This window comes from Acinonyx jubatus, chromosome C1, assembly GCF_027475565.1.
Source record: "Acinonyx jubatus isolate Ajub_Pintada_27869175 chromosome C1, VMU_Ajub_asm_v1.0, whole genome shotgun sequence".
Taxonomy (NCBI): domain Eukaryota; kingdom Metazoa; phylum Chordata; class Mammalia; order Carnivora; family Felidae; genus Acinonyx; species Acinonyx jubatus.
Genome location: NC_069381.1, coordinates 180,367,895 through 180,381,533, shown reverse-complemented (window position 1 = coordinate 180,381,533; position 13,639 = coordinate 180,367,895). Strand labels below are relative to the sequence as shown.

At 39.0% G+C, this 13,639-nt stretch overlaps 1 protein-coding gene across 9 annotated transcripts in view; it reads left to right on the top strand.

Moving 5' to 3' along the window:
* The window catches only part of ANKRD44 (ankyrin repeat domain 44), a 339,079-nt gene that overhangs the window by 149,554 nt on the left and 175,886 nt on the right, over positions 1-13,639 (top strand). For all 9 annotated transcript variants that reach the window (XM_053215495.1, XM_053215502.1, XM_053215498.1 and 6 more), the window contains exon 3: positions 10,399-10,477. In XM_053215495.1, the coding sequence (XP_053071470.1) occupies positions 10,399-10,477 (79 nt within the window). The remainder of the gene's footprint in view (positions 1-10,398; positions 10,478-13,639) is intronic.

The following is a 13,639-nucleotide window of genomic DNA, read 5'->3' as shown; positions in this document are numbered from 1 at the left end:
GATCTGATATGTCCACAACTGCATTGGTGGTTTTTATTATTAGGATTACCTACAAACTGTTTCTAAAATATCCACCTGGAGGCTGGAAAAAAAACTTGTGAAGAGCTACTAAATCTTTTCAGTTAGGAGGATTTTCTATGACTGCAGAAACAGTTTTTCTAAGATTTAGTTTTAATTCCCCTCCCCCCAACCAAATGCACACGTGAGAGACAAAAACAGACCCAAGAACTAAATTATTGTTGTATCCAGACTGGACGCCTTTGAGCATTGTCTCCTTTTATACCACACTCTTTCTTTCTCTCTTTGGCATTTTCTACACTGTGTTATGTGTGTTTGCTCTTTGCTGACTGGTGTGATTAATCTAATATTAGTCTACTGTAGTAAAGAGCCCATCACCATAGTCAAGAGAGCAAGATCCTTTGAGGCTCCTGTGAGGGGAGGGACTTGTATCTTGAACGCAGCTGCATTCTAGAACTGAGCATGCTGTCTGGCACATAGAAGAGCCTAGTAAATATTTTGTCATTTGCATTAGTGAAGGATTCTACCACTGCCATTAATAGCCATGTGACCTTGGGCCAATCAATTAAACTCTCTGGATGTCTCTAATGCTTTCCAGTTCTAATATTTTATAAATTTAGGTTTCCTCTTCTGAGATTTTGATTCTGACACTGTGTGGCCATTTACCTGATGTCAAATTTTCACGCTTGCTAGCCCCTGATAGGTGTGAAAAGCTAGCAACTGCTTTCTTTTTACTCTTTCATCAATAGAAGATAATTTTCCAATTAATTTATTTTCTTAGTTATGTGCCTTTCCTATTAGGCACCAATGTTTTCTTGAGTAAGCTGGTTAATGAAGTAATTAAAAGAGACAGTGAGCCGGGGGTGGGGCCCCAACTGAAACTAGACTTCTCACCTCATTGGTTAGCTCATTGGAACCAAGAGCAGTTCCAATCTCTGAGTTTCCTTAAATACCCTTAGTAGTAAAACATTCCCACTTGTACAAGAATTAGGGTTTCTTCATAAAAACTATTTAACAAATACATTAAAAGGTACTGCTCCTTAATATGCTTGAGATACTGCACAGAACAGCTGTGAACTTTATTAGTTTGTAGGATGCGAGGGGAGGTAGTGCTTTGAAGACCTGCTTTGGTTTTCATCAGACACTCCTGATGATGTCTTTGCAGTGGCTGGATGTATATTACTGTTTCACTGGCAACAAAGCACAAGCATCTTGGCCAGTTTTCCATTCTGTAGCAGTTGAGGAGTAGAATCCTTTTCTATATCCTGTTTGCACTGTCAAGAAATTTTGCTGGCCAAATGATATCAGAGCAACAGAACAAATAGTTGGCACTCCATCAACTTTCCTAGGCAGAAATCGATGTAAAAGGGCTTCTGGCATTTGGGAATCTCGGGGTACTGTGGTAAGATCCCATAAGTCCCTTGGTAATCCGCTGACATGCTGCAATGTACCCACAGGTTAGGCATAGACCATCCATCTTCCCACTCATACTTGATTTTCTGGATTTATTTTCTACATCCTTACTCAATACACACTTATCACAGGTTTCTTTTAGGAAATGTAAGTGTTCCAAGGGATTTTGAAGAGAACTCTTTCTTGTGCCTCTGTTTAAAGCATGTAGACGTAAATCCAACACCCTATTCTTTTGCAAGGGCTTCACTTTTATGTCTCTACATGAGTGGGACATAACATGAGTTGCCTCTAAAATTAATACATTATTGGTTGATCAGATTCTATTTCTTTTCTCCTATTAACTGAATTTATATTATTGCCTAGGTGTATTTTTTTAACTCATAAATATCCCCTTCTTTATGTTACACAAGCGACAGAAAGTTTTATTTGCCCACTTGTGTATTTTCACAACAGCTTGAGATATAATTGGCATATGATATACCAGACATGCCTAAAGTGTACAATTTGCAAAGTTTTGACATATTTATATCCATGAAACCATTACCACAATCGAGATAATGAACCTATCTATCATTCCCAAAAGCTTCCTTGTGCCCCTTGGTAATCCTTAACCCCCGCCCCTTCCAATCTCTGCTCCAGCCACCTCAGGGAACCACTGATCTGCTTTCCATTGTTGTACATTAGTTTGCATTTCCTAGAATTTTATGTAAATGAATTCATACAGTGTGTACTCTTTTTTTATGCTAGCTTCTTTCACTCAACGTAATTATTTTGATTCGTCCATGTTGTGACACACAGCAATAGTTCATTCCTTTTAATTACTGAATAGTGTTCCATTGTGTGGAAATAACACCATTCATCTGCTGATGGAGATTTTGGATTGTTTCCAGTTTTTGGCTATTACACATAAAACTTGTGAACGTTTATGTGCAAATCCTTGTATGGACATATACTTTCATTTCTCTAGGGCAAATTCCTAGGATTCTGGATCGTAAAGCACATCCGTGTTTGACTTTTTAAAAAATTGTCAAACTGTTTTCTCAAGTGGTTGTACCATTTTATGTTCCTACCGGCATGTCTGCATGTTCCAGTTTCTCCACATCCTCAACACCTGATATCACCAGTCCTTTTAATGTTAGCTAATTTAATGAGTATATAATTTTGATTTACATTTCCCTAATGGTTAATGATATTGAGCTTCATTTTATATGCTTATTTGCTATCTGTATACTTTCCTTGGTGAAATATCTGTTCAGATATTTTCTCTAGTTTTTAAATGGATTGTTTGCTTTCATGTTAGTGAATTTTGAGTTTTTGTATAGTCTAGATAGAAATCTTCTATTCAATAGATATGCTTTAAAAATATTTTCTTCCAGTCTGTGGCTCATCTTTGCATTCACCTAACGGTGTATTTCAAAGAGCAGACGTTACTAATGTTGATGGAATACAGTTTATCAGTTTGTTCTTTTCTGGGTTATGCTTTGGAGTTACATCTAAGAAATTTGTGTCCAACCCAAGGTGGCAAGGGATTTCTCTTGTGTTTCCTTCAGATACTTTATAGTTTTACATTTTACATTTAGTTCTGTGATCTTGATTTAATTTTTGTCTAGGGTGCAAGGTACAGATCAGAGTTCATTTTATTTGCATATGAATATCTAATTGTGTCAACGCTGTTTGGTGACAATGCTATCCTTTCACCAGTGAATTGCCATTTTCCCTTTCTTGAAAATCCAGTAAGTTGTGCATATATGCGTCTTTGCACCAGTACCCAATTGTCTTGAGTACTGTAGCTTTATGATAAGCATTAAAAGTCAGGTAATGTTAATTCTCCAACTCTATTCTACTCGCCTGCTTGCACTTTTTACTTATGAGAATTTTGTCCTCAGGTCTAGAGTACTAGGTCAAGAGTGTTAATTGTAATGAAAAATAACTTGCATTTTGTTTAACCAGGCTTGTTAACTATTCAGAGAGTCAGCAAGAGCATGAACAATGGACTCGGATCTGGTTCGGAGTCCTGGTTCTGCCATGACTGGCTGTGTGACTCTGGCCACATTACTCATCATCTCAAAATCTCATGCTTTTCTACTGCAAAATGGGAAGGAATGACAATATGTACCTTACCACAGTGTTTCAAGGATCAAATTAGGAAATATATAATCTCTGATACAATTTTTATTTAGTACGCATCTTAGTTTAAAAAATTAGCGTAATGTAAAAATATCCAATATTTAATTACCTAAGGCAGATACAATCAGAACACTTTTGGCATTCTTATTTCCCTTATTTTACCTTCGTTTCAAGTGATTTTTTTTTAATTTTTTTTTCAACGTTTATTTATTTTTGGGACAGAGAGAGACAGAGCATGAACGGGGGAGGGGCAGAGAGAGAGGGAGACACAGAATCGGAAACAGGCTCCAGGCTCCGAGCCGTCAGCCCAGAGCCTGACGCGGGGCTCGAACTCACGGACCGCGAGATCGTGACCTGGCTGAAGTCGGACGCTTAACCGACTGCGCCACCCAGGCGCCCCTCAAGTGATGTTTGAATGATTCTTGTTTCATTTTAAGAATTGGGTATCATTTTGAGGTTTGGACTTGTCATTTGAACATGTTTAGATATCACAAAATATACTGGTGTTTCTCATACACTCATTTAAATTCAAATGGATGGGTTAAAATACCAACAGAATGATGACTGAATAAAGTTGTTTGATGCTGGAGGTATGTAGGGGCAGAGATTTGCTGTCACATTTGAGATGTAGAAAATTCCAGCTGAGGAAAATCCAGCTCCATAGGATAGATGAATACTATCAATCTGAATTTTTCTCCTATGATAACTTGGGGTAGACATCAATTCATCTCTGTTGTGTCTAGCTGAAGGCATAACTTGAGTTTCCATTGAAAGTTGAACTACATAAAAACTCTACATATCATAAGAAGAAGACTGACAACTGAACTTTGAAGTGAGTAAAGGATATGTACAGGCAATATGCAGTTGAAGAAGCCAAAACTTAAAAAGAAAACAACATATGAAAAAATCTTAATTTCACTTGTACGTAGTGAAATGTAAATCAAAGCAACAATGAAATATCGTGTCAGGCACATCATATTGGCAAAAAGTAATATGGTCAGTAGCATCAAATATTGGCAAGGATGTTGGAGAAAGGAGCAAATTTATGGCTAGAGAGTATAAATTGTACTTCAAGTTATTTTCAAAACCATTGCAAGTCACAATACTCCTGGCACTTTACCCCTAAAGCTATTTTTTAAAACAGAGTTCTGAGGCAGATAGAGAAAAATGTCAACATGTTTGATTTTGCTGGTGGCAACATACAAATCTGTTATTTTCTGTACCTCTCGTATTTGTGAGATGTTAAAACTTGAAAGTAAACATGAAAATTTTAAAAAGAAACATGACGTTTGTTTCTCTGCTTTAATTCTTTACAAATTTCTTTTAATTCCTCACCTTAAGACCCATCTTTCCCATTTTGCGTCTTGTTTGATGTCAACCTATAACATAACGTGTCTTGAGCTGTTTTCTTCACATGATTTGAAGTATCTCCAAGGTAACTGTTTTGTGTTCAGAATTTTTTTTAGACATCTCCTTCCTTCTAGCGATCTCTGTTCAATATCGCATTAAACTTATTGGGCCTAAGTTGTCCGTTATTTCCTTGCTTCTTTGCTCTTCATGGGAGTTTGGATTGACAATCGAAACTTAACTGCTGTGTTTCATGACAGCAAGGCTTTGCAGGGCTTCTTTTCTTAATACTGCTCCATCTGCCTGTCTTGGTACGTAAGCTATTTATATGTAGGGAGGGATATTTGTTTTAGTGTATGATAGATACTTATAATGAAGATTAGATCATGCACTTCTAGCTGAGAATTTCTAAAGCATATAATAAACAATTCTTAATCTTCAGAGCAGAGGCTTGGGGTACCCCCTCAGTCTGCCTGCCTACACCGTATTTTTTGGCTGCCCCAATGGCTTCTCTGCCCATGTCAAACTCACTTTATGTGTATATACTTCAAGTTCCCTATTTTCTTTCATCTGACTCTTTGGTAAACAGACGACAGAAACTTCCTCTGCCTGATCTCTCTATGACATACTGCAAATTTAGCTCAGACGCCAGCTGGCTGTGTGTGTCTCTGGCTATTCATAGAAAGGAAGGGTTTACCTTCCTTCCTTCTGGAGAAACCGTCTTTTCATGGCTACGAATCTGTTTTCAAAGGGCTATTTGGAATCGGAGCTACTGGTTAATGGGAAAAGGTCTTTTTTTGTGTGATACTTGAACAATCTTTTAAAAAATACACTGATGTGGGGCACCTGGGTGGCTCAGTCAGTTAAGTGTCCAACTTTGGCTCAGGTTGCAAGCTCACTGTTCGTGAGTTTGAGCTCACACCGGGCTCTGTGCTGTCAGTGTGGATAAGTCACCGATGAGTCATTTCCAATGTGTGTTGAATTTACTGTGGTTGCTTTTGCATTATTTTCTCCTTTTGTATGATTAGTGCTGGAAAGACCACAATGACCATCCATCAACTCTTGGTCATTGTGGAACATCCACTTGAGGACCAGGTGTCAGTGAATGCAAATGAAGCAGAACACTTAGCTCAGCCACTATATCTGAACGTTCCTCTCTGGTCCTGACCTGGTCCTCGATTCTAACTTTGATCCAGAAAAGATCCCTAAGTCAGCCCTGTAAGATATAGGCTGGGCTCTGTGGCTAAAGTGAAAGTCTCTCCCTGGGTTTCTGAAGTTCCTAGGTAAACTGGAGCCAGTACGGTTTCTAGAGAGCCCTGGGCAAAATGTGCTTATTTCCCAATTCAGAAGTGATTTTTCTCTTGTCAGTTTAGATTTGCTGCCCAGGGCAGTTCAGAATGGGGTGGGTTTCAGGGCAGTATTCACTAAGACATTAGTCTCATCACTTATGGTAATTTTCACAAATCATTGAACATCACAAGTGTCACTAATTGCCACTTGCTTCTTATTTTTATTCTAATGTCCTAGATACGGAAACTGGTAACTGGGTTGTAAGTTTCTTTAGGGCAAGGCCTGGATGTTTTTCATTTGCATTCTTAACATCCACCACAATATCTGGGGTATAATAACTTCTCAACTAAAGGTCTATGTCTAGAAAATATGGCTGAAAAATGATTGTAAAACATACCCCAAAGTCACTGTCCTTATTTTTTCTTCTCCTTTCCTTCTTGTTTACCCTTCTTGTTTTCATCTGTCTTAGTCCAGAGCTTTAGATGATTGGCAGCATCATGTGTTTATACTACTTCCTGAAACTCTTCCTGCACACTTCTCCCCCAAATTTTGTTCATTAAAAAAAAAATAATGTTTTTTTTTTCTTCTTGGGCCTTGCCTTTTACATCTTAAATTATTTTAAACACTACTCATATGTTTATCTGATTCTTCTGTTATCTCAAGTTCTCTCTGATTGTTGTGCCTGCTGATTCTTGGTTATATTTAATTGCTTCCACATGGGTCTTGTGGCTTAGGCTTGTGAGCTCATCTTCGGGGGTGGCTCAACTGTGGGTGTCTGTTGTTGCTTTTATTGAGGACACATCCCTCCAGAGAGGTCTTGTTTCTTCTTGTCACCCTAAGGATGTCCTAAGCCTAGAACCAATTTTATGCCTGTTTTTCAGCTTGAAATTTCCTGGAATACGCAAGTATTGTGAATTCAAAACTCCAAACCACATCAGGGTAAATTGTGGGAATGCTCAGAGGAGATACTTTTATTCCCCCACCAAGAGTCTAGGCCAAGGCATTGCTCTTCCATTTACCCGTGAGCATGTTTGGCCTTTTTTCAACATCAACTTATTTCAAGAATCTTTCTTCAAGACCACTGCAAGGGTTTCTCTCTCTGTGAGGGTCAGTTCTAATTCTTCACCTCATCTCCCATCCCCGAGTGTTGGGCAAGTCATACAGAATGCTCAGAGTCCCTAGCTTTTCAATCTAAAACATCATAGCTTTCAAATGACAATAATAAGGCTTAACAACATGATTCTGAAAGGCATGTCTCCCCGATAGGGGTGTTATGAGATTCAAGTAGTAGAATAGATTAAAAGGCATTTTGAAAAAAAAAAAAATTAAAGCACTCTGTAATTAGGTTTTGTTTTTAGATACTCTAGGAGTATCATTGGCCTAGAACATGTTTTTCTAGTATTATTGCTAGTCTACTGTTTTCCCCAGACCCTTTTCCTTCCTTCTCCTACCATCACATCTTCTTGTCCAATTGTCTAGCTTGTGGCAAAGTAGAGCAGCCTTATACTTAGGCAGAGGATGAACTGCAGCCTCTGAGCTGATTTTACCTGATTGAGTTTGGTGAGTACTGTGGCTCTCTTATTTACCTCTCAGCTCAGGACCCTGTATATCATTCAGGTTCCCGCCAGAGAGCTCGTGTTGGTGACCCTTGGTCAATAGTGGACATGATTTGTTATTTTAGTTAAGATCTTAATAGCACATGAAATTGTTTATCTAGTTCTGATGCTTTAGAGAACCAAAGACCTGCTGCCGGAATACAGGTCTTCTCTGCAGTTACCTGTCTGTGGCATGTCACTGAAGGGGAGTATCAATCGGTATAGTTGTTCTGGAAGCTACAGGAAACCTTTAAATACATTTCAACAGGAACACTGGTATTTGCAACCCAGCATTTTTACAATATGATCTCATGTAACACATCTATTTTATATTCTAAAAACTTCAGTTTGAGTAAGCCATGTCACAAAAGGGGCCACAGAATCAGCAAAGCCAGTCTTATAATGACAGGCCAAACAGTTTTAGATATTGGGGTTTTCTTGATTTTTTATTTGAGGCCAAGCTCTCACACAGAGCATTGACTTTGCTTCAGGTCAAATGAAGTCATACTTTAGACCGGGTTAGTCCTTGTTTAAGTCACTTAGGTAAGGTTTAATTTGTTGAACCAAACCCTGGAACCCGTTCAGTTCACAGAAGAACATATAATTATGTAACTTTTGTCACAAGACTCAAGAAAAATGTTTTATAGTTACAGCAGGGATTCAAAGAGGTGAGGCTAAGATGGAAAATGCTTGTAGAGATAACAGTAGAAGAAAAAGAAATGGAAAGCATTTGTGAAAGTCTAGTCTCAGTTCTTAGTGTAGCTCTTTGCACAAATTAATACACTTGAGATATTTTTCAGGTTTCAAATACTGAATCTCTATTTTCATGGAAAAGATGGTATAACTAAGAGGGTTAACCGTGGTTATATAGCTTTCTGAATTTTCTACAGCATACCCTTACTTTATATGGAATAGTTACATGACTCTCCTATTTCCACTTATCAGTAATAATTGCCTGCAGCATACATAGGAAACATAAATTCCCAGCTAATTCAGACCCCTCTTTTTACCCACTTAAGAGTTAGTCCAACCCTTTATAAAACCTATTTCCCAAACCTCCTAGCATATAGACTGGTTTGAACATCAGTTCTTGTCATGTCCCCTGCCTGCCATCTGTTTTAGATATTAGTGAGTCACAAAATGCCTAAAAGCAGTAGTCTGAAAGAGACTGAGAAGGAGCAGAGGGTCTGAATTGTCAGAAAACAGAATCGTGTCCTTGGGCAAATCCAAGGGTGGCTGGGTAGGTTGTATCATCAAGTGATAATAGGAACGATGATTAAAACCAACAGTAACTTCACAAATCTTGAAACTAAAATGCATGCTGGTTTTAGGGGAAACCTCCAATACACAGCATACAAACTTTGATTACTGTCGTGGAGCAATCAACGGAAGTTTGTAGAAGACGCAACGCACGTAGACTGGTTCATTTGGCCAATTTACGCTGAGTGTCTAGTTGGCCGCTACTGTGGGGATAAAGGGAGCAAGTTCTTTACCTTGTGGAATTCTTGGTCTTGGAGGGGAGATATCACACAACCATCTATGCTCATGACGAAGACAGCTTTGCCTGGAACTCATGGCATGCACAGGCCAAGCTTCGTGCCTGCCTAGGGCTCTATTTACTTACATTGTCTTGAATTCTCTCATCACATCCTCCAGTTTACAGATGGAGAAGCAATATTTTTTTCCGCTGCATTTTATCATCTTAACAACACAATATGTTAAATGCTTTGCCATGGACTTAGAATGGAGTCTGACAGGCAAAAGTCCAGCCTTGGCTCTGCTATATACCTGTGGGGTCTGGAGGAAATTTCTTAATTTATTTGAGCCACAGTTTTCTCATCTGTAAAACAGAGATAATGGTATGTACCTCAGCTCTCGGCTTCAATGTCAATATTTTCAGAAAGGCCTTATTCCATCATTCTGAGGAATCTTGTTCCCATCACGCCAGTCATGGGATCCCATTACCCTGTTTTAGTTTTGTTACAGCCTTTATCACCATCTGAAGTGTTGTCTTGTAACTGGTTTCCAGGACTATTGGCAGCCTCCCCATTTGAATGTAAATTTCACAAGGACAGGGACTGAACCCAAAATCTGGTTCCTGGCACACAGTAGGCACTCATTATGTGTTACATGAATGGGCAGCGAACCAGGCAACAGTTAATGAAGATGGAAAGGAGAAAGTGACTGTATTTATATTTAATGTCCTTGTGAACAATTCTATGTTCGCTTTGAAAGAAATCATTGTATGCTTTGAACACTGCTATTACAGTAGGTAGAAGGGTTTGAATTTTTTCTATTTTGCCATAACGAAGGTCTGAAAATAAATTGAATGTCATCATCCATTGCACGATAGTCCATCCCTGACCTGAGCTGGGCTCCAGTAAAAGGAGCAGGGACACAAATGCAACACACAGACCCCGAACGGGATCTTTTGTACGTGTGACTGCGGGAGACGCTGAGAGAAATGTGGAACCAGAGCTCACCTGAGTAGGTTTTAGCCTTCATTCTCCCCACAAACATTAACCTCAGAGTAAGTGACATGTCTGACTGTGTCTACAAAAGGCACCTCCGGCCTCCACTGACTTATTTATCTTTGCCGCTGTTTCAGGATTCTGAGAAGCGAACCCCGCTTCATGTGGCTGCGTTTCTGGGAGATGCAGAGATCATTGAACTCCTGATTCTGTCAGGTAAATACCAGATCTACTTAAAAGTCAATTGCAGATAAAAATTTAAATGACCAACTCACTAGATTGACTATGACAGTGAACCCAAACGAAATTTCTTTATTGTGCTCATGGAAGTTTATTTGATCAGTGATTTTATCAGTAGACAAAAACAAAAAAAGAAAACAAAACAAAACAAAAAAACAACAATGCAAGAAGTTATTCTTATATGAAAAATGGCGTAGCCATTAAAACATTTTATTACTTTGAAAGTCTGATTTGACTAATCAGGCCCAGTATTATAGATGAATTCAGTGGATTTGGATATCTTTTCATTTTTTTGTCATTAAAAAAATGAACAAACAAAACTGACTCCTTAAAGCCTGCATGAAAAACACAAATGTATCTGTGTATTTACATACATTTAAATTGTGTGGCAAAATAATACTATGTTTTGTTTATGGATACATGACTATGACTATGTAATAAAAAATGGAAGGAAAGGAAATATACCAATTTCCAGATGGTGGTTACCTCTGAAGAGGCTGGTTGAGTGAGAGATATTTTCAGGGAAGGGTAAAGAAGAGACTACAACTCTGTAAAATATTTTGTTTAAAAAAAATTGGAAGCAAACATGGCAAACGTGGTTTGGGGGCTATTATTCTCTTTATATTTTATATTTTATGAATTTTAAAGATCTCATTGGATCTAGAAATACCAATGCTTTCATTTTTGGAAACCTGTATGCTTGGTACATCTCACCAAACTGGTTTCCAAAACCAATATGTGCTTTCTCCCTTGAGTATTTGCTAGACAAATCCCTAGAATGAATCTGAGCACATGCACGTGTCTCGGTGTGGATTGCAGATCGGCTGGCTTTTTCCCCTCCTCCTTTTTGTTTGGGAAGATTAAAATCTGGAAGAAATACCTCTGCCCGCAGACTATGCAAAAGGCCTATATTAAGATTTTGCCTTTGTTTGCAATAGTAAAGGGGAACTGTAGAAATCCAAAGTACGCTATGCAAAGGTAGGAGCTAATGCATGTATTCAAACAGACGTGGGGAACACTGTAGAAGAAACTAACAAGAATTGTGCTGTGATACACCAGGAAGGTTCACATTGCCCTTACTTTTGTTGTGTTCGTGTTCTTGAGGTGGATTTTCCCAGGAAGCAAGTATTCAGTGCCTTACGACGTGTGTGTGCTCTGTGCTCCTGACAATTGCACGGAGCTTAGGTTAGATTCTGTGTGACATTCCTTGTGCTTTAAAGAACAGGCCTAACTGCTAATATATTGAGATTTATTTTTGCAAGTCATTTCTTATTTTATGTTTAATGTACATTGTTTCCTCCTTTTTTTCACTTTCCATTTGATAGACTGATTTTTTTTTTCTGCTGGATTAAAGGTTATATTTACTGAAAAATAAAAAATAAAAAATAAAGAACAGGCCTTCCTTCTGACAGTTTTAAAGATGTTCCAGGGCTGTGTTCCAAACAAACATGTATTGTTTGGTGTGACACAGACTATGGCTGAGAGCCAGTACATACCTGGCTGGTTGCCCTATAGCTGTAGAAACTTGGGCCATGGAAAATTGTAGGCAAAACCAGTGGGGGTGTAAAATAAGAATTTTGTGGCACGACAGCTAAGGGGTCCCAACCAACCAAGTGTTGTATTAAGAGACATCTCAGCGTCTCAGAGGAATGTTTAGTTCATGAAGGTGCAAATTCAAAACTTTGTCTTAGACCCCCAACTTTGGTTTTTTGTTTGTTTGTTTTTCCACATCCGAAGGAAGATTTTAATTCTGCAGCATGAAGTTGACCCCTCTATGTTCCTCAGGCATCTGTGGGCTGGTGACTGTTTGAGAAACTTGGTTTCGTATCACCTTCACGTGGGATGGAGTCCATCAACCTCACTTACATGGGGCTCATCTACTAGAGCCTGGAGAAATTTTTCCATAGATCCTGATCTGCACACCTGTTTAGTCTCTGGTATAATTTTGGATGGCACATGCAATGGAATTTTTCCTCCTCCTCATATCCAATTAGGAAGACGTAGGGTACAGGAGAGCATTGGGAAAGTTCTTTCGAAATTTTACTCAACTGTGGAAGCTTAGACAAACTCTTGGAATTCACATGGCTTTAATTTCCTTGAAAGGTCCTTTATTCAATTTGTATATTAAATTCCTAAAGAAATATCCTTGTAAGAGCACGATGATTTCATTTCTGAGCTTACATCTGGCAGCTGACCCTTTAGGGAATCCAACCAAACTGCTTTCCAGTTTAATAATGGATGAGGTGCTAATGATTCCCATGTTGGACAAATGATTTGGCCTTGCCAGAATAGCCCATTACAGCTGTGTACTCCATTGTTGTATTAACTTACAGAGCATAGTGTAACCCAAGCCCACTAAATTCCCACTGACATTATCTCCTATTAGCCAGGCGGATGGAACCCTGAATGCCTCTGAGTAGAAAGGGAGGAATTCAGGCCTTGAAACTTTCCTCTTCTTATAACTGCCAGTTCAGATTCTGGCTCTGTTCTCCCCACCCCATCCCCAGTCTGGCCTCTGGCTTCTGTTTGGGAACTAGCCGAGTCAGGATTTAAGGCAAAGAGAAGGTGAAGAGCATGCTAAATCATTTGCTGGAGATGCATGAATGAGATCAGCGTGAACCAATCAGTGGATCCGTGGCTAAGAGTTAAGAGATTGGGGTTGAGCTAGAGGAAGCAGAGCACACAGGAAACCGAGCACTGTCACAATACCCTGTAGAGAAACTGGGATGCTCGAGGTTCAGGTCCTGGGCTGAAGGAAGAAAACTGGAGGTACCCACCTGCTAACGTGGGAGTGTTTGTGAGGTGCAACTGCTAACTAAAAATGATATGTTTATTAGACATAGGCCACCAAACAAGTGTATTCTTGTAAAATCATTTCCTGTGATTTGTCAAAATGTGATTACCACGGTCAATGCAAATTGCCACCAGTGCCAGGGGCAGGTCATTCTTTTGATTCTTTTATGCATAACAAATATTCATTATTCATCCTTTGAGGTTGGATTTGATTGGTGTTTGTTTGTTTGTTTGTTCTGGTGAGAGAGGGGTGATTAAACCAGGCACCCTCAGTGTGGTGTGATTACAAAGTAATGAGCATTTTCTGGTGGGTGTGTAAACTGGTTCTAAAGGCAGGTCCAAAGG